This window comes from Merops nubicus, unplaced genomic scaffold, assembly GCF_000691845.1.
Source record: "Merops nubicus isolate BGI_N331 unplaced genomic scaffold, ASM69184v1 scaffold22796, whole genome shotgun sequence".
In the NCBI taxonomy this organism is placed as follows: Eukaryota; Metazoa; Chordata; class Aves; order Coraciiformes; family Meropidae; genus Merops; species Merops nubicus.
Window position 1 is genome coordinate 29461 of NW_008617240.1, and position 24458 is coordinate 53918.

Below are 24458 nucleotides of genomic sequence, written 5' to 3' on the forward strand. Positions count from 1 at the left end.
TATATTTTTCCTGAAACTTGTATGTTCATTCTTTGAACTGGAAAACTTGCTCCTTAAATGAACGCAGTCCTCAATAATAGTGAAGATGAGGGGATATTTTTTGCTTGGCACGAGCAGATTGCAGGTCTCCGTGGATCTTAAGTTGTGGAAAGATTAACGTAGCCTGTGCAGCACATCATGCTGCTTAAACCCTGGCTCAGATTGAGCAGTCATAAAATGGATTGGTGATTTAGGCTATTCATCCCAGCCATGACAGTTTAAAGCAGGTCACTGACAACGTCAACAGAGCATACAATCCTTTTCTTCTAGATAGGCTTTGCCTCATTTTTTTTTGTCAGGCAGATTCTTTCAGAAGTATTTATCACTTTCATCTTTATTAATCAGGGGCTGTTCTGGAAGAGATTCCTTATGAAAGGAGCTCTGGTGTTGTTTTTTGATGCCTGTAATCCCTTCAGCAAAGGGAATGTGGAGGTGTTCGTAGTCTATGGATCAAGAATGTAATCAGTTCATGTTTTTCAGAACAAGATACTTTGGGAGATTAGAGTAGAAAAATCTAGGGATTTATACCATGATCAGATTTTATTATCTCGTTCTTTTAAGATTTCTGTAATTTCTCCAATTATTGAGGAATGGTAACTTGAACATGTCTTGTGACGCATGGAAAAGGAAGAACTGAATTGCTGTTCTTTCAGCCTCCTGGGACACCTTTGTGATATATTGATTATACTGGTTTCCAGTTGCTTTGAGCAGAAACAAATTCCCAATACGAAGTAGAAGTATAGTTCTTGCTAAAAAAAACAGCTATTTCTGAAGCTGTTTCATTCATATCATATATTTGCCTGTGGCATAATTTGTGATTAGTTGAACAGCTTTTAAGTACTACATTTGAATTTTTGTTTTGATTTTGATCAGTTGGCAAATAGAGGCACTCCCATAATTTTGTGAACAGCTTATTTTGCTTGTTCTCCTGATTTGAAAGCAAAGTCCAGCTTGCATATTGAGTCCGTCATGTTCTCTTTGTTCAGGTGAGATGCTAAACTGTCTGTATGTAAGCCAGGCTTTTGACACAGTTTGGCACCCTGGCTTTCTAGCAATGGTGATGGACTTAAGAGTGGAAGGCAAAGGACTTAACTGGTAATCAGGAGGATTCTAAAAAAAGCAAATAAGATTAAGTGAAGGTACAAGAGGTGAAAGAGATGTTTATATGGGAAACTACTATGAAGGGAGAAGGGTGTCTGTGTGTAGCAAGTGGTGAAGGCCACACATCACAGCTTGAAACAGCCCTGTTGCTCTGTCTGGGGAATTTTAGGGAATCCACTTCCCATTAGGGGATTATGGAACATCGTGCTCCAACACAATTCTTTTTTTCACCATTTTCATCTAAATATCTCTTTATTGTATGGCTGTATTTATATCTACAGGGCTTATCTGTGCATCCTAGCATGGGGTAACACAAGCTACTAATACATTTTCAAAATAAGAGTGATAGAGCTTCTCAATTTTTTGTAAGCTTTCTGGATAGTTTAGCATACATTTTATGTGAAGTACGGTACAATGTTTTGGCTCTTATAAACTTTGTGGGATGAAAAATTATTTTGTCTTTTCAACAGTTTGAAACTTATTTCACAGCCACACTGAGCATGCTCTTTTACTTATCTGTATATATTAAAAGGAATGCCTCCAGTTTCATTTGTCTGATCCCCTTTTCCAGTAAACATTAATTTTTACAATTTTTATCTCAAGTGTTGCAGTGTATTTTGTAGATATGTACAGTGTAAAATCCATTCTCTTTTGTTAAAGAAGACAATGAAACATTGTTTTAATTGGCATGACAAATGCTGCAATTTTTCTTTGCGGAAAAAGACTGCATATTCATTTTGCTTCAAGTATTGAATTGTTTCTGTTTAAATGTGGTTGTGGAGATTAATGAAGTTGCAGGGAATCACTTGATGACAGCAGTACCTCATAAAAGCACTCAATGAACATGAAATTCTTCACCCAATGTGGATGAAAATTTGCTTCATTTGTGCATAACTGTAGTGAATTCTAATTCAGTTGGATTGGAATGTATGGTTAGTGGTGTCTGTTTCTCCAGCCTTGACTATGACCTCAGATTTTTAGTGATGTCATACAAGCATGAATTAGCTTGGATTGTTCAACAGGAAAATGTTATATCACTTGATGATAAAAAAACTTTTGGCTTACATAATAGTTATTTCAGTGGAAATTGAGTTGGGAATACTTGTGTTCTGGGTTATAATTTTAAAAGCAAAGCAGCACATTTCATAACTTTTTGTAGGTTTCATAACTCCCATGTAACCCAGTACAGACAGTCAGAACATGTAATAAAATTTTTGTCCATGTCTAGGGGATCTAATAATAAATAGATTAAATAGACTTGTCTCCACTTTCTCTTTTCTATGTGAAGTTAAGAAATATTGCTGTTGCCTATGCAAAACTACTTTTCCTGTGGACTGTCACCGCTTATATTTTTGGAAAAAAGGGACCTCTGGATTTCAACTGCAAATGAATGAAAAGCTGTTTTTTTATCTCCTTACATGGAACATCTAGAACTGCTTGATGTAAGCACTTATAAGAGAGGAGGCCTCGAGACCTCTTTTTGTTTTGGTTTTGCTGCTGTCCTAGTGAGCATGTCTTGTGTGTCCCTTTCTCCTCATAGTGCCCAAGTTTCTGTATCTGTAAAATTATTTTTTGCCAAAACCAGAAATATCTTTATAGATTAGCCAATTTTATAACTACCACAAAACACTTAACTCATGTTTTCAGATACATATTTTAGACAGATACTTGATCTTTGAGCTCTTCAACAAAAAGCAAGGTGGAGATAATTCACAATTTAAAACCATAAAGAAGCTTACTACGTAGGAACTGGGGAGCCAAAGATGTAAATTGTTGAAATACTGTGCCTCAAATCTTGGCAAAGAATGGAACTGAAACACTTAGGGATGTGTGGATCTGCCTGGAAAACAAAAATAAACTAATCAGAATTCTGTCATTTTAGGAATTTGAGGATACAGTAAGCTCGATTTTCCAGGAATCGCAACTTTCCACTTAATCTGTTAGACAATCCAAAGCATTTGCTGCTTAACTATAAATACATTCATAATGATAAGTGCAGAGGAAGGAGCACTGTGTTAAATCTACAACAGAGGAACAGGTTTCTAACCTGTTACAAAATTAGCATACAAAAATAAAGAAGGTATTGGAAAAGTCTTAAAAGTATTGCCTCTTGTGAAGCATCTGAATCCTATAGGAAAGAGATTTTAGGCTCTTGAAAAGAAACTTCTGTGGAAAGTATGGCATAAGGGCAGCAGATTTAAGGTTTTTGCTTTTCCTAGTCCTGTAGGTGTGCATTTGCCCTTTCTTGCACAGACTCTTTTATGGTTAAATGACTTCATTGGACAGGATTTTGTGTGTGAAGGTGAAATGATAGTTGCTGGATCTCCTGCAGCCTAAGGAAGGCTGGTCCTTGAAGGACCAAGGCTTGGAGTTCTTGTGGTCTGTCTGGTAGTGTCCACAATGTAACTTAGCCCGTCCTAGGATTCTGGTGTCTTCCCACCCTGCTCCCTCTCTGGCCTCACTGCAGTTTTTTGGCTATTACACAAATCATGACCTTTTTTTTCCTGTTTTGTCTTCAGCGTCTGTTTCCTGTTTTCTCCTTCCCACCCACTTCCCCCCCCCCCCCCCCTTTTTTTTTTTTCACTCCTGACTTTCTCTCCAGTGGTGTCTTTACTTTCTTTCACTGTTAGCTTACTTTTCCAAAGTTTTTGTTTGTAATAAAAGGAAAAGAGAATTGAGAGCTGTAACGTCAGTCCTTCCCTTTTGCTTTGTTTTCTGTAACCACACTTGCTACTGAACCACTTCTTGCTGTTGTTCATGCTATTTCCCAAAACTCAAGTCTATCATATGGATATATTTCTGCCATCTTAAGACAAACACACAAATGTACACATTTTCTAAGTGCTGGAAGTTTTCTGTCTTTTACTTGTTGAGGCTTGTATGTCTAGGCAGACTTCTTAGACCAGCACATTCCAGACTTCAGCCAGATCAGAGCTCCAGTTCTTTGGTCGCTGATACCTCACTATGGGAACTGTTGTTCAAGACTTGATCTTGATTTCTGAAATCATGTAATTTTAAGCAAGAGTCTAAGTCTCTTGTCCTTCTTGTTAGTATGTGCTTCCTGCTGCTTTCGTGCAGGAATATGCCCTTGCAAAAGCAGAGCAGCTGTTGACCTGTATATTGTGGTAAAGAAAAATCTGAAATTAGTTTGGTCCATTTATAAGTTTCTACCAGTTTTTCCTTTCACATTGGTTTATATTTCAAAGTACTTTGGAATGAAGGAAAGTTTAGATAGGTAGAGGGAAATACACCATTTTGAGCTCAAACATGGCCTTGGATCTAAGATTAAATGTGCGACAAGCCTACCCATAGAGAACAGCAGGGGGAGTGTGCATTCAAGTTCAGTCAGCACCTAAACTGAAGAGCACAGAAGGCGGCAAAGAAACCCCCAGATCAATAAAGATTGGGAGTTTGGTTCAAACAAGTCTTTTAGGTATAGAGTGCATAATGTTATGCTATATGTGCTTAAGTAATAAAACTGTTAGATGATAAATTGCTCTCAACTTGGAGTTGTTTGCCTAGGACTGTTTCAAATCTTTGAAACTTCTCTGGATATGTAGAATGAGAACTGAAGAATGCAGAATAAAGGCTCTACTTCATTTGGCCTGAAAGCTGACTATAACAGCACACCATCCCCTGCTGCATGTGGCCATTAAAAGGCTTTTCTGCAATGGGTGAGGCTGCTTTGGTAAACTGCAGTTTGTGATATATATTTATATGGGAATGTTACTGCAGTTGTGGTTTGGCAAGTCACTGTTTTTTTTTTCCCCTTGTCTACAGGACAGTTCTAAATACTCTCCACCTTGTTCTTGGTGTTCACAAATGCATTATTTTGAACCTTCCTTATCTGTTCGTTTTCCTTAGCTGTCCAAAGAAAACGTTGTTTAAATAGTTATTCCCTTGGGAATTTCATGCATATCCTGTTATCTGTTTTATATTACAGTCTTTCATGCTGGGAATGTCCTTCCAAAAAGCACAAAACAGCTAAAGCACTTAGATGACTAACAAACATGTTAAGTGCTAAAGTCCAGGCACAAACCCAGCATGATTAGCATAAAATTTTTTTTAACTTTTTTTTTTTTTTTTTTTTTTTCCTGTTAGTATTACTAGACTTGTTTTGACCTCTAGGGCGTCATTTCACTCTGTCTAACCTAGAGATTTTGCAGTGACTGAAATACTGTTAGTGATGAAGCCACTGCCATGAAAAGTGGGAAGCTTTTAGAAGGTTACTGGTATTTTCACTCTCCTAATCAAATAGCTGCATTCAGAAGAGCCTATGGGAGCGATGAAGTTTTGGCTGCCAGTTTTATTTGCTCAGCTAAGAGGCATCTCTCCTTCACTGCTTTTTGTTGCTTGGGATTGGCAATGTTATGCTCCCACAGGAACAGTAGATGCATACTTTCCTGAAGAGCAGTATTATCTCTAGTTTCAATACTTTGTTACATATCCTAGTAAACATAAGTATGTGGGAAAATGTTTGCAGTGTTCTGCTTTACATATAACATTTTAGGTGGCTTATAATTATTTGGACAGGGGGGGAACACACTGGGTAAATTGGTTCTGCTCTCTTAAGGGAGTACTTCTGTTCCAGTAGCACATGGAAGACTCAGCTAGCTTGTGCTAGTTGAAAACCTAAAAATTAAAATGCCAACACATCTCGGGTAGCAAACCTCTGAGATTTGGGGAATGTAGGATAGCTGGCAGAGAATATGGAATAACACTTATTTGTCGCAGCAGCGGTTGAGAATTATCATAGATTTAACTGTTCTCTTTTTCATTTGTTTCATAAAATGTGCTATTCAAACATGGCCTGGGTTTGTTTACTTGTATGTGGGTCAAAATCTCTTCAGGTCCTTCAACAGTTGATTCACATACTGGTAGCACCATATACAGCAAGGATAAAGTGGCAATTTCCCTTAAAAAAAAAAACCAGAAAAACTTCATTGTGTAGCTTGAAACTTTGTACTTATTTGGAATTTGGATTAAGCTTATTTAAGATTATTTGCCAGGCATGCTGTTTAACTAAGTATCTGAAACTGACAGTTCCAGTGGTGGTAGTATTGATTTTTGTATTTCAGCTTGCATGCTGGTTCAGAAAATTAACATTTAAAAAAAAAAAAAAATTAATGGTAGAAGTTTCTACACCTGTCACCTGTATAAAATTATTTAGAATTTCAACGTAACATTTTCCCAGTTTGTGTGTCCTTCAGTAATGTGCAAACATCAACCAGTATTGTTAAACTGGCTTGCCAAAGAGTACTTATTTGACATTAGTAAAATTGATGAACTGTACTTTAAAGTTGAAATACAGAACTGATGTTGCTGCCAAAAAAAAAGACACTTCTAGGGCTGTGTTTACACCCAAAGTTTTGTAAACACCATTTGTCTAATGAACTCTAGTCTTGTACATGACAGAACAAAACCTCTTACTATGTGTCAGTTGTTTTCTGGCCATTGTTCCTAAATTGGATTAGCTGAAATAAAAAGCTAACAGGCATTTTAAATGTGACCTCAGTAGTATCTGCATCTGTATGACATGCAGCCTCAACATACTGGTGCAATAAAGGTTGCGTCTGCTTATGAAAAGTACTTGCAAATGTGTTCTGTCTGTAGGGGTCTGTCACTAGTGTTCTACCAAAAGCATAGATTAGTTGTTTCTCATTTCCTTTTCCTGACCTGGAATCCTGGTATTGCAGTTTCTCCCTCTTCTGCATGCTGTTGTACATTTCCTAGACGTGCGAGATGGTAATAATTCTCTATATGACTTCCACTGAAGAGGAAATGGATTCTTGTCAAAACAAAGATGTGCATCTGGGATTCCAGCATCCAGGAGCTTCCAGCTGTAGTAGACCTTGGGACCTCTCTGTTGGCAGTAAAAAAGAATTTCTCGGGGACTAGCACATTATTTTTGCAACCTGAGTTGGAAGTGCTTTGATTAAGCATATTGTTGTAAGTGCGCTGAAAGCATACTTTATGCAAGAGTGACCTTAATGTTACAGGTATAAAAAGAAACTATTTTTATTCTTGTCAATACAGTATAAATACCAAGAATCAAAGAATGAAAGTTGGCAATTGAAAATTTGTTGGGGCATCTAGAAATCAGTCACTTCCAAATCAGAACAAGCTAAATAATTTACAGGACCCAAAGAGATATTTCTCCCTGCACATCCACCCCCCTACTTCCCTCCCCCCCCAAAAAAAAAAAAAAAAAGTTTCTTTAATAAGAATTTAAAAAAAAATAAATGTTTGCATGTGCAACTGTGGCACTGTTAGAGAAGCAACCATTTGGTGACGTGGGATAGGGTGGAATGAAGGGAATGGAGGTTGGAGGGACAACATTGCTCAGAACAAATGGATGCTCACTGCTGTTTTTAATGTCTGTAACAGTGGTTATCATGAGGGTTTAATGTGAACAGTGAAAACCCACTGTAAATTTGCTATGTTGATTTTAAAGATAGGGCAGAGACTTTTCTCAGACCGTGTTGCTCTTAGTTCGTTGGACAGATAACAGGAAAACTGAGCTGTCTTTGACCCATGTTCATTTTCTGGCTGCTGAAATGAATTTGGAACTAAATCCCAGTTTTCCACTGTGCATGTCCTTCTCTAGCAGTGTCAGGGCTTGGGTGGGGTCACACTTGTTCAGCTCAGCTTTTCAAAAAGTCTGCTGGATTCTCATCAGCTTGGAACATTTTTTTCAGTGCTGTGGAACAGCACAAAACTTGCTTGATAAACAGAGGCAAAAAAAGACTTCTTAATTTGAATTAAGTTACTCTGACTTCGGTGGTTTGTTGGGGTTTTTTCTTCTCTTGAGATATCAGTATTTGTAGATTGAAAATACAGACAGAACAGATTCCTGTTATCTCTGGATATGGTATAAATTACACTGAGCATGCTGCAGGATGTATATTTGCTTAAATGTAATCAAAGAAATCTCAGTATGGACATCACAACTTGGCTATGTGTAGCACTTTAAAGCTATTTATGTTTTGATTCTGTTGAAAGCTTTGGTTTAGCATTTTTTTATGATGAGCTTTCTGTGTTATATGGGTCCAGTTACACAGATGCTGTACTTCTCTGTGCATTTAATTCAGTTTGGGAAACAGCACTTTCTAATATTATTTTCTGTATTTTGTAATACTTAATGTCTTGTAGTATTATCTTTTCTTTCTGGAGAGTCGTGCCTCTTCAGCTGAATTATCCTTGAAAACTAACCCTTTTAAGTTGTGTAAGGATGGCAGTAACCAAGTTATTTACTGAGCACAGTAGAGATGGGTTGCAGCAGTTGTTCCATGAAACGTTTGGAGTACTTGAGTAATAAGGAATAGATGTGTGGTGTTGTGCTGCTTGAACGGGGAAAAGATTTTGAGAAATAGTAACATTCCTGGATTCTGTTTTGACTTTACAAAGAGGTGAGGTAACTTCCTGAGAGCTGCTTTAGAGAAATTTGTCAGCATAATAGACTATTTTAATGATAAAACTATCTAGACTGCAGATACTCACTTTGCAATTTGAGACAGAAATAGTTTTCTGTCTCATTTCATTTGCTGTCTGCATCCTTGATTTTATTTTCTGTCTTCACAGTGATCTTCATAATTACTCTAATACTTGTCTTACATTGTTGTTTCAGAAGTGTCTTTTAAGTTCACACCATTCAAAGTAGAGACTGGTCAGTGTTTTTCTGGTTAGTCCTGCGTATTCTGGGCATTGAAAGGAATGATGACACATCTCCAATAATTTTCTAGCACTACAAAGATTAGTTCTAGAGACTTGATGATTTCAATATTGGGACAAAAATGTTTTCATGGTAATGCAGCTAGGCTACTGTATTTGTAAATATTCAGCTGTGTGGTGGCATAGATGTAAACATGTAGGCTAAAAAAAATACCTGCTATTTTCAATAGTGACTTGATTATCTAGGTAAAAGGATGCTTATGAGTATAGTTGCCATTAATTCTGTCTGGGACTGCTAGCCACCGTGACGTGCCTGGAATTCTCTGGAAGTGAGATTTGAAAGACACAAGATCCTATGGAAAGGTGCTGTTTTGTGCCATTTACACTCTTGGAGATAAGCTTAGACTCTATGTGAATATGTATGTACTTACACACATGTTCATGTATGTGTGTAACTAATTTTTATTGTCATGGAGTAATAATTCATTGCCTGTCTCTGAAGTAGCACTTATTAAAATATGTTAATATTTCTGTGAAAGCATTTGACAACTTGTCATAATTTGGGAATTACACTTGAAAGTGCAATACTGTTACTATTTGAAGTTTGACCTTTGAAGCCTACTACTGATTTTCAGAGCTATTATGGCACCATCTGCTGACCAATGTAGAAACTGGCAGTGACAGCTTGCTTACTTAGTTACCTTCTTGCAAATAAGCTTCAAGTTTAGGAGTCAATTGGGGCAGAATCACAAGGAGAAAGGGTGATTTTTAGTTGGCTGACGTTTGGGATACGTTTTTTTAGCAGCAGATTTTATTACAATGGCAAAAGTCTGAATGATAACACAGCTTTAGTTGTCTGGTCACCTGGATTATTGCATAAGATTCCTCCATGAACTGTGAAGCTTTAAAAGAAATAATTTTGAAGGGCTTTTGGCTATATATTGCATAGGCTTGTTCTTGGTAGTGCGTTTACCAATGCGTTACCATCTAAGCCAACAAGGGAGAGCCATGGTAGCATGAGACCAGTCCAGGGCCCAGCTCCGGTGGCCTTGTCACCGCGTGGGAAAGCAATGGCCTCTGCCAGGCTCTGCCCTGTGGCTACTGCTGAGACTCGCAAAAAAGCAAAGTCTGCAGTCTGGCTCTTCAGCCTCTGCTGTTAACCTCCATACTTCTGCACAGTGATCACCAGAGGAGGAGCAAACTGAAACAGTCCTTCTTATCACATTCGGTGTGTAAGTACTTAGGTGGCAGATTGATGTAAGCCAATTTTAGGGATATTTTTGCTTCTTTGAAGATCTGAAAGTTGAAAAGTGTATTCTTTAGCTGTTAGTTTATTTCGTTGTGTTCAGAGAGCTCCATGTCTTTGCAATTGTAGTAATCCACCTGTGTAATGACTAAAAGGTGAAATCAGGTTTGCTTTTTGTTTGGTCTGCTGATAGAATGTGTGCAGGTTATCTTGGCACCTTCAGCAAAATGATGCAGCACAGTGGTGTGCTGCATAGAGCCGTGGGATGCCATGAGTTTTCTTGTTTACATACTGATGGAAAAAATACAGATTCAATGATATGTAAAAGGGTGGGTTTTTGTCAGTGTATTCAGCCTGATTTGAAGTTACTGTACTTTACAGAAAATAATTTATGCTTTTGAAAAATCTTCTGGGGGTAGTACCAAGTTCCTCAGGTATTAGTCATTAAATGAGACCCTTCTACATTCTGTAAAATTCGAATGACTGTTCCAGCTAGGATTTTACTTTATGGCTTTTATGTCTACAAAATGTGTGTATTGAAACCAGTAAGCATATGTTCATAAATGACCTGTCCTAACCAACTGTGAATTGTGAAATGCAGAGCAGTATTCTGTGCTTCAAATCAATAATACAAGAAAAAAAAAAAAACACAACAAAAACAAACAAACAAACAAAAGACAACACTCTAAAACTCAAACCAAACAAAACCACCCAAACCCAAACACTTTCTTTAAAACTTTAAAATATAAATGACTTTCATGTATATTTTTAAGACTTTTTTGTTGTTGTTCTTTTATGTGTACCCCACATGAGCTTCAATGTTTGGAAGTGCAAGTGTGCAGTTAATTAGTTTTTATGAAGATAATGATTTTTTAAGTATTAATAATAAGACAATCCAGAAAATTGCATGATTTGCAGGGACACCCATGTTGGCTTTTGATGCACTGAGTTTTAATTTATATCAACAGAATTTGGATGATTTTTTTTTTTCTTTTACAACATGGTTGTTTCTTTGCAAATCCTAGTAGACTGATGGAGATATAACTATCAAAGCAATTTTGGTTTCTTGAGTTTGCTATCAATTTCAGTGACAAATGGAAAAAGAAAAAACAAGTGTAAGTATGTGTTTTCCTGCTTTTATATACTCGGAAAATGAATAAAATGAGAAATATATAGGAAAAGGGTTTGAGTTTGTTCATATGTGCTGGTGAATCAGAAATACCACAATATGAATACTGGAAAGAGTGGTTTAAGATGAATATTGTCAACTACAGGGAAAGGAAGTTTTCTATGGTTTCAGTTTGATCTTGTCTAACTTTTCAGGATACTCAGTTGTGAACTCTGAGCCACTCTTTTTTGTAAACTTCATTCTATACTAGGTATGTCTTCTGTTTCTCGGTTATCTATGGTAGCAGGAATCCTTCTGGCCAGATAACTACAATTCAAGAATTCATGCTAGGAACTGGAAGAAAGGTATCAACCAACTGACAAATCTGTGTATTTGAGAGGGAAAACGTGGTAAGGAGAGAATACAGTGTTGTGCCGTGCTCTCAGGGGTGAACTCTGGCCAGCATTAGTTTCTCCTTGGTGGAATAAAAAGGGAGAGGAAGGGATGAATTAAGAGGGGAGAGAATAGCTGTTGTCTTCAGTTGCTTCCTGGCCAGCACCCTGGCTTTGGGGAAATTGGTAGAGTTTATGACTAGGGCAGGACATCTGCTGCCTATAAGTGGGACCAATTTTAAGAAACTTGATTCCTCTTCAGAAGTTGTGAGGTTCTTTCCATTACTTTTTGCCTTATCATCCCCACCTTGGTCCTTGCAATTTGAATAGACCTTTAATCTGCATGAGCCAGATACAGATGTTACTATTAGTAGTTTTAAAGTGCATGGGTTTAATGCCAATTGCAAAATTTACCAAGATGTTCTTTTCTTTCTTCAGACCTTGATAATCCTTACATTTTAGCATCTCCCTAAGGTTCCTTCTCTATTGTCTGCTCTTGCCACAAGATCCCTACTCTCATTCTCCTTTCTCATTCCAAAATGAAATATGGATTTAATGTTACCTTGCAATATGAGAGAGATGAGATAAGGAGAACTCCGGTGTTTTGTCACCCGCTATCTATTTTTCCTGTCAACTACAAAACTGGAAGATATGGGAGAGTATTGCAATAGTGAGTACAAGGGAAGGGACCTCAGGGAAGGGCAGGTAGACCTGTTTTTCTGTTTCTCAAGGGATGCCTAATTCTCGTACAAAAATGAAACTCCAGAAAAAAGAAATACATAAGCTCATGTGGTAAAGCAGGTGGATATTTTAGGAAGACTATCCCTTACACTCTTGGTCAGTGCTCTTGTTCAGTAAAGTCATCATCCATCTCTTAACAGTTCATTCAGAGTACTAGGAATATAAGAAGTCTGCAGGCTTAGCAAAGAGATGTGTCTTGTTTTGTAGATTTTTCCTCTCTACTCCTTCTCCGACCTCCCCCCTCCTGCCCCAATCCCGCCCCCCCAACCCCGCAGAAAGGCACTATGTCACCAGTTTATAGGAAATTGAACTCATGAAAGAAGTCACCTCCTGCTATAAGCATGAAATGAACATGGACATACCTATTCAGACAGAGGTTGTAAAAAGTTTCCCTTGTTTCTGCAGTATAAAATGCAGTTTTCCTTTTAACTATAGCATTGGTTATTAAAACCTGGACACTTGGAGGTACAGAACCTTTCTTGTTTCACACTGAGCAAGAGTTTACCACCCACTGCTACCCTGTCTAAATTTATTCAGTTAAGCTAGGTAACCTGGTATCCTCAGTTATATTTATTGTTAGAACAGTATCATAGGAAAGTGTTTACAAGGTGATTTATTGTGCTTAGTTCTAAGGAATTTTCTGGAGATGATTCTTATTTGACTGTATAAGCAAAATGTGATTTTTATTTCAAGTGCAGTATACAATTTATTTTTATTGTCTACATGCATTTCTGCATTTTTCAAAAAGTAAAAAAAGCATGCAGGAAATACAGTGAATTTCCTTTTCCTGTTTCTTTGAAGATTTCCTTATCAAGTTCTCTAAATTTTTTTTGCTACCTCCTGAGAAATTGGTTCTTTCTTAGAGATGTGTGAGAAAAAATCACTACCATCTCTGCAAATAATGAAATCTCCATTTTGACTTTATTAAGCAGAATAGACTGCTGTTCTCTGAGCAGCAGAAGTTTGGCTTTTTCTCCTGAGGAAAGTTGATTTCAGTTTTCTATATATTGTTCATTTTGAAAATAAACTTTTGGTATTATTATTGTTGTCAAGATTGATGCCTACTGTTAGAAAAGAACAGCATCAATTCTGTGTAAGATACAAAGGTGACAGCAAAATGTGGTTTGACTAGTGGCAGCTTTAAATCTAGCATACTAATATGTGGCTTTAATTAGCAAATTCTTTAACCTTAATAGCTAGTCAAATGGAGACCTGCCTTTCAGGAGCTTATTATCTCTGAGATAAATAATACTTACTAGAATATTAATACTCTATTGCAAAAACATTTAATAGAGGTATTAAAACTCCAAGCATTTTATAAAAAAATAAATGTTTACAGAACTGTAATATTTAAGTTTGAAACATTTAAATTATTCAGAAGTTTCTAGTATAGCACTAAAGATACTAACTTTTCCTTTAATTCCCCATTGGTGAATGTTTTGGTTTAGTCAGTGAAATTTAAAGTAATGAACAAAAACACCCACAACACATAGTTACTTTTGGTCTCGAGATGCTTGCTTAATATGAACTTGCCTGCAAGATAGTTCAAGGCTCCTCTGTATAAGCTTCTGACCAAGATAACTGTCAAGTTCGTTTCCTTTGCCTCAATATTGTCTATCTGTTTTGACAGAAGGGCTTGTCTATTGTATGTTTGGGCATCTATTAACTTCCTTCTTTTTTTTTTTCTTTTTTCTTCTTGGGAGTTGCTTAGTTTAACTTTTTCTGACTACTTATGAATGTGTTTTGGAAACCTGGAGGCCAAGTGTTGCTCCTGCCTGCAGCTCTAAACTAGTTTCCAATTGGCTTGAAGCATAGTTTGAAATGTGCAAATTCACTGCATCAAGCATAAACCTGGATTGCCTTCTCCTTGACTGGCAAGAGTAGCATTTGGTAATGTAAAAAGGAACAACTAGAAACATGCACTCTTTTTTTTGATTGAAGAAGACTTTCTGTAGAAAACTTGTGATATATTGATAATGCAACAAAAAAAAATGAAACAAATGCATTTCAGTAAGCACACTTTAAATTTTTATCCACGAGAAGGAAACTGTTGGTATAACTGTCTAGAGTAGTATTGCTGAAAATCTGTATCTGCAGAGCACTGAGTTTTAGCTTGCTGGTTTATTTGTGAGTTAAGAATTTGAAAATAAGTATTTATTTTGCCCTAATAAGTTTAATTTGGAAACTCTTCTGGATTGTTACTGTTAACAAATAATAATAGTTAACAAAACTATGTTTATTGTTGCTTTTTTTAGTGTAAGTTGTGACAATGACAACTGAAGTTGGCTCAGAGACTGAAGTAAAGAAAGATTCTGAGCAGCTGGGAACAGACAAAGCCAAGGAAAAGCCTGAAGAAGCATTAAAAAATCCAGAAAGGCAAAAGTCCGAGGAAACATCCCCTGAAGAAGCTCAAGATTCTTCCTCTGTCCCAGCACCAACCAGCCAAAGCAGTCCAAGCAGGCAGAAGAAGGAAAAAGCTTCATCTGAAAGCAAGGGTATTTCTCGTTTCCTTCCCCCCTGGCTTAAGAAACAAAAATCGTACACCTTGGCAGAACCCAAAGATGAGACCAAGAAAAGGACCCCCGCAGAAGAGAAAGTTGAAGAAAGTGAATGCCAGACACCAGAGGGGGTGGCTCAGCCAGAAAAGAGCTTAGAAGAAGCAGCAGCTGAAAATCAGCATAAGGCTAGAGCAGACAAAGAAGAAGAACGCTCTGTTAGTATTGCTGAAGCACAGGTACGTGTGGGCAGGTTAACAGATGCTTTGCAGTGATTTTAGTGAGACCTGTTTCGTGACTTATGTAATTCATGTAAAGGTTTATTAGGGTCATCAGGGAAAAAAAATACAATTACTACCTGGCCTTTTGCACAGTTAGGTTGATACAGTTATGAATATTACAGCTGCTTTTAGGGGTTCCTGCTCTGTGGCAGACCATATATTACTGCAGTAGTTCTAGATGTCTAATTTTGGTGTAACCTCACTCTGGTATAGTTCAAAGGAACATTGAACTGTGTTAGAAATGATCAGGGATAAGAGGAGAAGCCTCTTAACTCAGCTTTGTCTCTGAAGCCGTTGGATTGCACGAATACCTCCTTAGTGTCTTAAGCACAACAAATAACAAATGGATTTTCTCAGAGTCCTGAAGGGAGGGAATGAAAAGGAGCCAGACTCTTCTCTGTGGTATGCAGTTAAATGACAAAAGGTAATGGGTGCAAATTAAAAATGTGAAATTCCATCTCAAATCAGAAAAAACCCTTTTTTACTGTGATGATGGGTCAGACTCTGGACCAGGTTGCCCAGAGTGGAGTCTTCAACTGTGAAGATATTCAAAACCCAAGTGGAAACAGTCCTGGGCAAACTGCTCTGGGCGGCACTAGATGGGCCCTAGAGGCATTGGACTAGATGGTATCAAGAGGTCCCTTCCAGTCTCAACCATTCTGTGATTCTGCATAACTTGACATTCATAAACACTAGTTTTGTATAATTCCTGGAGTCTGTTGTTAAATTTCTTTCTGTTAGGGAAAAAAAGCCAATAAGTCATTGAAAAAATTATTTTAATGAAAGAAAAAAGAAAGACCTTCTGTGGTTTGGGAGCAAGAACATCTGGTCCCCAAAGGAAAATCTTAATGCTTACACTGGTTATTTTGCTGCCAGTATGTGCATAAAACTAATTTAAAGCTTAATGTCTTATTTATTAGTAGCTTAGAAAGGAAATCTATAACAACCTTCCTGAGTTTCAATCATTGTTTAACTGTGTTTTATATAGCCTGTCAAAGAAGATGGTAAAGAAACGAAAGCAGAGAAAGTTGCAGAGGAAAAGGAAGAAAAAAAAGAAGAAGAAGGAAAACGGGAGACAAAAGAAGTGCAGACAGCTGAAACTAAACCACAACACATTCCTCAGAAGTCTCCCAAGAAAATTAAAACTGTGCAGTGTAAAGTGATGCTTCTGGATGGCACGGAATACAGCTGTGACCTAGAGGTAAAGCATCAAGTCTCTTATATAAAGAGCTCTTTTTCTGTAGAGAAAAAGAAAATTTTCTTTCATTGGACTGAGTTTAACAAATACATTTTGTGTATCTAGTGAGCTCATTACAATGTTGCATTCACATGGCCATCATTAGAGCCAGTAAAAAGTAGAGTTTTAACATTAAAAGTTAAGTTACGAGCTTATCCTTTAAAAACGCATTCTGAGGTACACCAGCATATAAGATAAATGCAATATACTAATCCTTCCAATGGTGATCATTTGACAGCCCAAACTTTAGTTATTTGCAAAAGATTAAGGTTTTCCTGAAGGTAGTGTCACATGGACTAACAAAGTTGTCTTGAGCTCTTTTTTTTAAGTTATATTAGCTGGAGAGCTAAAGTTTTCTTCAAAGAAAGATTTTTTTACAGTTATGAACTACATATTTGTTTGTCAAGTTATGTTCTAGTTCCAGATTTTCATGGCTGCATGAGATTGTTTACAACTGTAAATCACTGGGTTAGATATTGTGTGTATTTGTCTGTTGAATCTAACTTAAGATCACTAATACAAATAGGGATTGTGAGCTAAAATTGCTTTGTGGGTTTGATGGCTTTAATGTCCTTTAAAAAAAATATATATATACACACACATGCTCTTTCAGTCTGACTGTAGTGCACAAATTCTAAGTCAAATAGTTAGTTGTTCAATATTTTACACCTATATTAAGTTATGAAGCATGTAATTACATGAAAGGAAGAGAAAGTTGCATTCCAGATCTTATTTCAATTAAATAACCTTTGGTTTGACATATTATTACCTTACTTATTTAAGAATTCTCATAAGTATAACTTGTCAGCAGCTTACTTCAGGCTAGTACTGTCTCCCAAAAGATGCCTGTCACTTCAGCACAAAGGTGTGAGAGGCTGGTCTTCATTAGGGAGTTCAGTTGTAAATGCTTTTGCCTGTAGAAGATACAATACAGACTGTTATAAACTGCACAACTTCTTTAGGCACACTTCCTGAAGGGTTGGGAATTGTTTGAACTAGAAAGTTTGTATTTCTTGCTGGACTGCTGGATGCCCCAGAAATAAAGTAATTTATTAAATATAAGAATATGGTACTCCCATGGAAATAAGATAACGTTCCTTGTAGGACAGGTTATCTTTGGAAACTATTTCTAGCCAGTCAGTCAGTTGTAAAACACATAAAATTACTTATTTCTATTTTGTAATTCCAGTAAAGTTTGCAGACACTTGAAAACCATGTTCATAGTACCAGAAGAATTTAGCTTTGTACCTAAAGGATTGGGTAGGTGATATTTTCGAAAGTTCTTCTATCTAATAGTACCCAAGGCCGATTCTGATAGTGAGTCTTGGCTCCCTTACACAGCAGCATTCCAACCCTAAAAAGCTCTCTGCTCTTCAGTAGTTGCTTCCACAAGGACAGGAGCTCTGAGCTGTTCTTGTGTTCAACCATTTGTAAACTTCTGGGAAAAAGAGGAATCAAGTGAATTAAAGAGCTGGTGGAGGCTGCCTGGCTTTCTTATGCTACTCTACTTGTTTCTTCTAGACATAGTCATTTCTCTTTCTGAAATTTCTCGTTTTTTCTTATTGCTGTTTGTTCTAGTCATAAGAGATGGCTGCAAGGTGATGAGAAGTTCTTATGGCTTTATAAGATGCTAGTCTAGAATATAGTTTTCATTTATGGGTTCAGTAAGCTAAAGATGGGACTAAGCAACATGATACAATTTAGTGTTTTGAAAATTGGTACCTAATATGACACCACAGCAAGCAGAATTTTTAAGTGAGTGTTAGAACCACAATGCATTGGTAGCATTAATTAATATTTGTTATAGACGGTTATAGGTTTCCTCAATAAAGTCAAATCGTCCTTCACATTTCTGTCTTCAAACCTGTTCTCTAATAAACTTTTCCTGTCAGCTAAGAAATTCTTATTCATTGTTTATCAACATGAAATACTCCTTTCAGTTTTATAATTTCAGTGTGTTTCTTGAAGTACAATATTTTAGCCCTACAGGGATGTCTCCCTGACAATGTCAAATGTAGATCACTTCACCGTAAATCAGTCAACTGTAAAATGCAATAGTGAAACCTTTGTTGATGATAGTTAAGTCTACTTATTTTTTATGTTGTATTTACAGAAGAAAAATAATTTGAATAAACAAAACATGAACATGAAAAACATACTACAGAACAATTGCTCTCCTGAACTCATTGCTTAGGGCTATGCATATTATGATCTAAAGTTGTAGGAATGTTAGCCATAAAAGTTCTTGAGAAGTATTTTTATATTCTTATCAGTATACATAGGAAAAAAAAATAAATAGAAATTACATACAAAATAGAAATTGACATAAATGTTAGAGTAATCCTGGAGTTCTCATTTGATATTTCATGTAAATCAGGATGTTTAAATCTGAATGGTATCTCTGTATTAATAAAGACTATATGAATTTTATTTTCCTGGGCTGTTTCCTCATCCAAAAATGAGACTTAATGAAGTTGTGGCTTACCACAGATTTAAAAAGATACCATTTTGCATTTACAACTGAAAAATTCTATTCTGCAGTATTCTAACTCTATCATGTTTCAGTTATGTTGGTTGGCAAGAAATATATTTTGTGATTATTTGTAATAAATAAGAATTTGCTGTAGGAACAGAAGCAAAAATTAAGGAGAAAGACAAAGTGGAATAAAAACAATTTTGGCTTATATGTTCCTTTGAATCATTTATAGGACATGAGCAGTGCTGACTGCAATTTTATAAACTAATTAATTTTCTTAAGTACAAGTAGAGCTTTTTATGCTCTACTACTGTACCAAAATATTAAGTCTTAGAATGCACTTCAACTGATAACTGGAATTTCAGTTTGTGCTCTCTGCAGTGATCCTTATAGTGGATCATTTTCTTTAGTCTTCATTTAAAATGTAATATTTAGTGTTTGCGTAAATGCTGGATTATTTCTGCTTTACAAAGTAACAGAAATAATGCTACACTTAAAAAGCAAATAAACGAAAATTCTGCAGTCTAAGTACAAAGTGCAAAGCCCAGTTCACCTTGGCTGACTTTGTAGTAAATCGGGCTTCAGTTTGGAGCAATTTCCATAGTTGAAGCATTCCTGTTGCCTTTTCCAGTTTTTACTATGCATTGTAAAGCACTTTCATGATATATTATTTATATAGAGACACTTCTTTACTTCCTTAACAGCAGGTATGTATATTTAAAACTGAAAAAAAGGGTTGGGGTGCGAGTGGGAACAAATGTCATTCTTACTGTCAAGAATGAAGATGTGGGAAATTATGGCAGGCTGATCAGCCTCACCTCAATCCTTGGGAAGGTTATGGTGCAAATAATTATTTCCAAACTTCTTCAGGACAAGAAGGTGTTTAGGAGTAGTCAGCATGATTTATAAAGGAGAAACCATACCTTCTACAATGTGGTGACTGGCTTTGTGGATGAGGGATGAGCTGTGGATGTAATCTCAGCTTCAACAATGTTTTTGAAAATTTCACATGATTGTTCTAGACAAAGAGATGCTGTATGGGCTATGTAAGTGGACAGTGAGGTGGACTGGAAGCTGGCTCAACTGCTGTGTTCAGAAAGTTGTGATCAGCATCCCGGAGTCTGGCTGGAGGCTAGTCACTAATGCTGTGCTAAAGGCACTGATACCAAGGCAATTGGTGACCTCGATGGTGGCACAAAGTGCATCCTCAGCAAGTTTGTAGATGATGATAAAATTGGGAAGGGTGGCTGATATATCAGAGGGTCCCAGACAGACTGTGAAGATGGGCAGATAGGGCTCTCATGAAGTTCCACAAAGAGAAATACAAAATCTTGCCTGCATTTGAGGAGGAACAACCCCATGTACCAGTATGGGCTGGACTAATTGGCTGGGAAGCAGCTTGGCAGAATAAAAATGGGTGTGGGGTCAGGGGTGCTAATGGGCAAGGTGGCCATGGGCCAGCAATGGGCTCTTGGAGCAAAGAAAACCAGTAGTTTCTTGACCTGCAGTAGGAATGATGTTGGCAGCAAGTCAAAGAAGAAGTGGTCCTTCTCCTCTGCTTGGTATCAGGAGTGCTGGGTCCAGTTCTTGGCTGCCCCAGTACAAGAGAGACTGGAACATAATTGACAGAGTCCAGCAAAGGACTGCAACGTTGATTAAAAGCTTTAAGTGTCTGATGTATGAGGAGGGAGTGGTGAAGGGGGAACCTGGTCAGCAGCAGACTCAGGAAGAGTTTAGCACTGTGTACATATGCCTGGCCAGGGGATGAATAAAGAAGGTAGAACCAAGCTTTTTTTAGTGGTGCCCAGTGGTAGAAAGAGAAGAAATGAGCACAAACTGAAGTACAGAGAATTCCACTAAAACACGAGTGTGAGAGGATATCAGCTGAGGGTGATAAACACCAGAACAGATTGCCTGGTTAGGTTGTGGAGTCTCCAGCCTTTGAAGTATTCAGAATCTGACTAGACAAGGGTTTGACCTATGTGTTGTGAGCAGGGGTATTAGGTGAGCAGGTGTGATGACCAGCAGAGGTCCCTTCAAACATCAACTAATGTACATAATTATAGCTGTGTTTTGCCGTTGTAGGAGTATAATTCAGGACTTAGCTGTGTTAATAGTTTAATTTATTCTATATAATGCATGTTACGCACATACTCTGTCAATTAAAAACTACTGATAGCATGAATGGTATTAATATACAGTTATTATTAAAGAAATAAAACCAATGGCATACCTGTAAATCCATGAAGTTGACTAATAACATAGCAGTTGCAGTGCCTATATGCAGACTGCCCCCAAAACCATTGCATTGACCGCTGGTTGATGCTACCATCTTGACATTTTGCAAGGAGCTATCTAATATGCTAGCCTAGTGACCTTTCTTCCTACCTAGTCTTGGTGAATTGAAGCTCAGTTATGTTGGAGGGTTGGCATGTATGGTCTGTTTCTGTGTGGCATATCACCGAGGTGAACAATGATTCCAGTTTAGGGATTTTTATGGAACATTAATCCTCATGCCAGCAATACTTGGCTGTGCTTTACAATTTTCACTTTTAAAAAACACCTTTAAAGTAATTTAGAATTTACTAAAAAGATGCTATTGCTGAAAAAGTGAAGATGGAGAAACAATATAATTCAGTATAAAATATTTTCCATATTTTTAAGGTAGAGTATGAAGGAAAACTCCATTTTTTAATTTACTTGTTATTTCATCATAGTTTCTCAAAATTAGTAGTTTTTTATGTAATCCATTTAGCAAGGTAGGCACTTTTCACTTTTTTTTCACTTGCAGGAGAAAGCAGTTTCATAAAATCTCATCTGTTTGTCACTGTTGTCCCAGTGCCTGTTTTGCACTTTTTTGAAGTAAGATGTTAAACCTCTAAATAGTGAAGAACTTCTTTAGACTTATTCCTCTCTTGTACAATTGGAAAACTACACTTTGAAACTTTATACTGCCTGGGATTACAGATGAGTTGAGACATAGTATGTCCAGCAGCCCCTATTAAACAGCTTCTAAAAGAGCAGCTCTCTTTTGATACTGCTCATTGAATTCCATGATCTAGGCAGTTGTTTAGTCTGACACCTCTCTTTTTATTTCCATCTATTTTCCTTTATTTTAAAAAGTAATCTTAATATAAATTCAGGTGCTAGTTTTATTCCTGTGTTTCAGTTCTGACAGGTTTTTTTAACTTTAATTTCCATTCATTTTCTTTTTTTTTTTTCCTCCTGAAAGAGCAGACTATCGACGGACAATAGTCTGTGTGCTTAGGGAGAAATGCCATTTCAGCAGACCAGAAGCTGCTCTCTAAGCTGCTGTCCACACTGTAGCTAGATTTCTGTCCTGCTTGTATTCCCTTTCGCTTTGCGAGCTTGATTTAGTTCTGGACATATTTGTGGCTACCTTTCTTCATCTTCAGTACTTTAGAACTCTTCAACATACTTAATTTTTTACAGCATGGAATTTGAATTTTGGATATTGAAAGAATTAAATATTGTTTCATGTAACAATTTTTACAAAAAAGCACCTTCCCTCCTGACAACTGTTGAGGCTGGTTTTGTTCTTTATTTTGCAAAAGGACATGCTCAGTACAAACTACATTAGAATAATTTCTCAAGCTTGATTGAATGTAGAAGTAATTTTTTCAAACTTAAAAAAAAGATATTTTGATTCAGTCTGAATAGATGCTACTGAGTTTTTGTAGAATACATAAAATAATTGTACTGGAAAAGAGTGTACAGTTTTTAGTTAAGGTTGGTATTTAACAAAATTTCACCTGGAATTAGTTTTTTTTCTTTTATTATCTGAGATTTTGACTAAGCAGCAGAAGTTCTATAAAGCTTGGTCTGGACCAGGCTCTCCATGCTTCCCTCAACTTCTTTAAAAATTTAGTATTTATCAACTGAAAATTTGGATATCCAAACTTTCTGAGTTCTGTAATAGGAAGCTGACATAGGCAGAGGGATTAATTTAAGTGCATAGATGAAGTCCTGTAATTGTGAGATGACCCAAGCCAATTTGTGTATGTTGAGATATCTGTTTTCTGACCTGGTTGGTTTTGGTTTTTTTTTTACCTAACAATAATCCCAATACTGCTCAAGGATCTTCCTGTCCTGGCTGTTGAGAGCTGTGTGATAACATGCATGGCAGTGGCTTTGTTTTTAACTGAGGGCCTGAAAAAAAAAGTTTTCAAGTCAAGATTGAGAAAATTAAAATCTTTAGCAAATGTTTGTTGATTACATGAAGCAAATTTACTGTTTTGAGTGAAAGGTACTCATATCTAATCCTTGATATGTTTCATAACCAAACTCAAATGTTACCATTTTTTCCTTAAATGCCTCTTAGTCTGTTTAGTGTTCTGCAGCATCTCTGTTCAAAACCACAAAGAACTCTAGTGAAGTATGTGTATTATCAGCATGGTTCAGCTCTGAAAAGGGCAGAGTTAAAGTTGTTTCAACAACAGCCATCCCTCAACACGGTTTTCACTGTTTTCCAGAAGTTGCAACATGGCTAAATGTTGTGCTCCTGAGTGGACACAAGCTGCTGCAAGGTCCACTCATTTCATGTGTTCTTGATCTATATAATTAAGATTGGCCTTTCAAACTAATTTATTTAGCATTTAAAGTACCAAATTTGATTGCTTAAACTGTCTCAGTTTCTTTGTCTGTAATTCTTCAGTGCAGCTGGTGACTATTTAATCCAGCTGAAACAGTTTTTCTCTCCTTTCTTGATTTTTTTTTTTTTTCTTTCTTACTAAAGATGTCAGCATGAAAGCCCTGGGGGGAAAAAAAGGATCATGAACAATATAAGTTTGTATTGCACTCAGAGTTAAGGGTATTTTTTAAAACCCTATCATTCCAGTGAATAGCTTGTCCATTTGTTTGTTTTTCTGGTGTATTTGAATGGAAAACATCACAGTTTTTCTTAACAACTGCTAATTTATTTTAGAACCATGAGAAAAATGGAAGAGTTGTTCCCAAAGATTATCTGAAGAAAAGCTATGCCCTCAGCAGAGTAGGGAAAAGTTGTAAAAAAAAAAAAAAACAAAAATTATTATTCCTTTCTGTCAAATGATAGTGATCACTCTTGTTGTTTGAGGGAATATGCTTCCCAGATCGAAGTTCATGCATTTTACCATGGCTATGGCTTTGATTTCTACACAGCCTTCTTACTTCTGTTGTTTTATACATGTACTTGAGTTCCTTCCTTCTCCATGCACCTGTTAAGTCTGAAAGAGGAAGTAATGGAACTCTGAAGAGTGCACATAATGGTTGTGATAAATGGAGAAGATGTAAAATAGATTTCCTGCCAACTTCAGGTCCATTTTACACCCAAGACCACCCCAAGCCTCTTTTTTGGTGGTACTACAGTCTCAGAAGTTGTCTGAATACATTCCACATCCTTTTTGATTTTTGTTACAGTGCTTCTTGATGGCATCACTTAGAACAATGAAGAAGGCCAGAAACTCTTTGGAAGCTCTGTCTTCAGCCCATTGCACCTTGGGGGGTTTGCTGTTACTGGCTGTGTCACGTGCTGTGTGAGCTTTCCTTGCACCTCTGGTAGCACACGCTTCTTCAAGTGGCTGGTGTTGCTTACTCCAGCTTGCTGGATTATTACTATATAAATAGTAGTGAATTGCAAAAGCTTTGCTCCAGAGATGATATTTAATATTGA

At 36.9% G+C, this 24458-nt stretch overlaps 1 protein-coding gene across 1 annotated transcript in view; it reads left to right on the top strand.

Annotated features, from left to right (window-relative positions):
- Positions 1-14567: 14567 nt before the first annotated feature.
- EPB41L2 (erythrocyte membrane protein band 4.1-like 2) overlaps positions 14568-24458 on the top strand; it is a gene marked incomplete at its 3' end in the record, with an annotated part of 38418 nt that continues 28527 nt past the window's right edge. Inside the window, exons 1-2 of the mRNA XM_008943096.1 lie at positions 14568-15032; positions 16063-16275. Coding sequence (XP_008941344.1) covers positions 14568-15032; positions 16063-16275 — 678 coding nt within the window. The remainder of the gene's footprint in view (positions 15033-16062; positions 16276-24458) is intronic.